The 1,738-nt window shown below is 60.6% G+C and overlaps 1 protein-coding gene across 1 annotated transcript in view; it reads left to right on the forward strand.

Annotated features, from left to right (window-relative positions):
• RAP1GAP (RAP1 GTPase activating protein) overlaps positions 1 to 1,738 on the forward strand; it is a 24,781-nt gene that overhangs the window by 16,851 nt on the left and 6,192 nt on the right. The window contains exon 16 of the mRNA XM_015412570.1: positions 986 to 1,063. Within this exon, the coding sequence (XP_015268056.1) occupies positions 986 to 1,063 (78 nt within the window). The remainder of the gene's footprint in view (positions 1 to 985; positions 1,064 to 1,738) is intronic.

A 1,738-nucleotide genomic window follows, 5' to 3' on the forward strand; every position in this document is an offset into this window, starting at 1 on the left:
CCCCCCCCAGATGGCCCTGGGTTCCAAACTCATTATTTCAGAGTGCGCACTTCGAAGTAGCCACACGATGGCGCCAGAGCTCCGCAAACTGTGGCTTGGTTCCGGCCTGCGGGCTGCCGTTGAGGTTCCCACCTGGGCCCTACAATAAGGGGAGGGTCGGGGTTGTGGCAAGGTCACGTGGGGCAGCCAGGGGGAGGGGACTGGAACAAAGCATGGCCTCTGAAGTGAAATGTGGGCCGGAGGCGTTGAGGACCTGGGGTGGGGGCTGGAACACAGGGCTGAAGGGGGAGCCGTCCCCCCCCCCCAGCAAGGGGCTGCATTGCTAGAGCTCGTGTTCGTACTGGGCGGGGCAGGATTCCCACCCAAGTCTGTTCATGTGCAGCAAAAGAGGAAGGTGGAACCGTGAGACAAAAGGGGGAGGCGGCGGCGGCACAGGTCCTCCCGGCAACGGGACTGCTGACTGGGCATTGCGCGCGCCCCCCGTCCAGGGCAGGCAGTTTGGCGGGTTCCTCACCTCCAGGTGTGGTCTGGAGGTCTCCCAGAATGACAACATTTGTCCAGACAGCGGAGATCCATTCCCCTGGTGCAAAGGAAGGGTGGTTCCAGGGGTGAGCTATAAGGCACCCTATCCCACCGAGATCCCCAATCTCCAGGGATTCCCAATCCTCCTCCTTGAGAGCACCCTCTTTGGTGAGGTCAGCTGCCAGCCCCCACAAAACTCCCCAGCGCTTTCCCCGGCTTGCAGCTACTCAGCAGGAGACCCCCGGGGGTCGCTTCTCTCTCCTCACCCCCCCCCAGGCTGGTCCAGGGCCCCCTCCTCCGGGGAAGAGAGCAGGTGGCTGCTTAGTTTTTGCCGTTGCTAGGATGACCGAGCGCCATTTTGTTTGCATGACTCTTCTTCTCTTTCTCTCTCTCTCTCTCTCTCTCTGGCTCCCTGTTCCCCTCCCCTCGTCTGTCTTTCTCGCGTTCTCTGCCCGCTTGCCAGTCATTGCTTGTCCCCGGAAAAGCGCCAAGTAGGTACGGACGTCGGGGCAGCGCCATAGGCATAGGAACCATAGAAGAGGTTTCCGGCTTTTCTCTCTCTCGGCCTCTCGCCCTCCTCCATCTGCCCCTCCCCTCCTGCCCTCTCGCATGGGGGGAGATCCTGCCAAGACCCCCCCACACACACACACATCCTCCTCCAGGGCATTATGGGGTGGAACCCCTCCCCCCCAAACGCTGGCTGGCTGGCGATGGAAATGGCCCCGTGGGTGGGAGTGGGGCGGAGGCAAGAGCTGTCGCTGGCTGTGGGCCCCAATCCGTGGGAAATCACAGCTCACGCCAAGCGGCAAGATGCACTCTCCCCTGAGCAGCTGGTGCAGAGTCATGCCGCCCTTCCTTGGAGAGAGGTTTTGCGTGCTTCCTGAGGGGGAGGTGCCCCCGTCTTTGGGGAAATGGGGAGTCTTGCTGAGTCACATAGCCGTGGGTCCTGGAACCTTTCCCCCGCCCCACTTACAAGAAATGTGGAGAAAACTCGTTTGTAAAAAGTCAGCCAGATCTGTATGCTCTGAAATGCCCGTTCCACCAAAGAACAAGACTATAAAGTGTGGACTGGTCTCCTGCCCCACCCCCAAATGTTCTGGTTGGTGGGTTTTTTCCTGAATAGCAAGCCGAGAAAAGTGCCTTAGGGCCCCCGAGGGTGGTTGATGGTGAGGGGGGGTTCTCTTGCCCCTCCTTTGTGAGTCAGACCCCTCTGTGG

Source organism: Gekko japonicus, unplaced genomic scaffold (assembly GCF_001447785.1).
Source record: "Gekko japonicus isolate JY-2015 unplaced genomic scaffold, Gekko_japonicus_V1.1 scaffold131, whole genome shotgun sequence".
In the NCBI taxonomy this organism is placed as follows: domain Eukaryota; kingdom Metazoa; phylum Chordata; class Lepidosauria; order Squamata; family Gekkonidae; genus Gekko; species Gekko japonicus.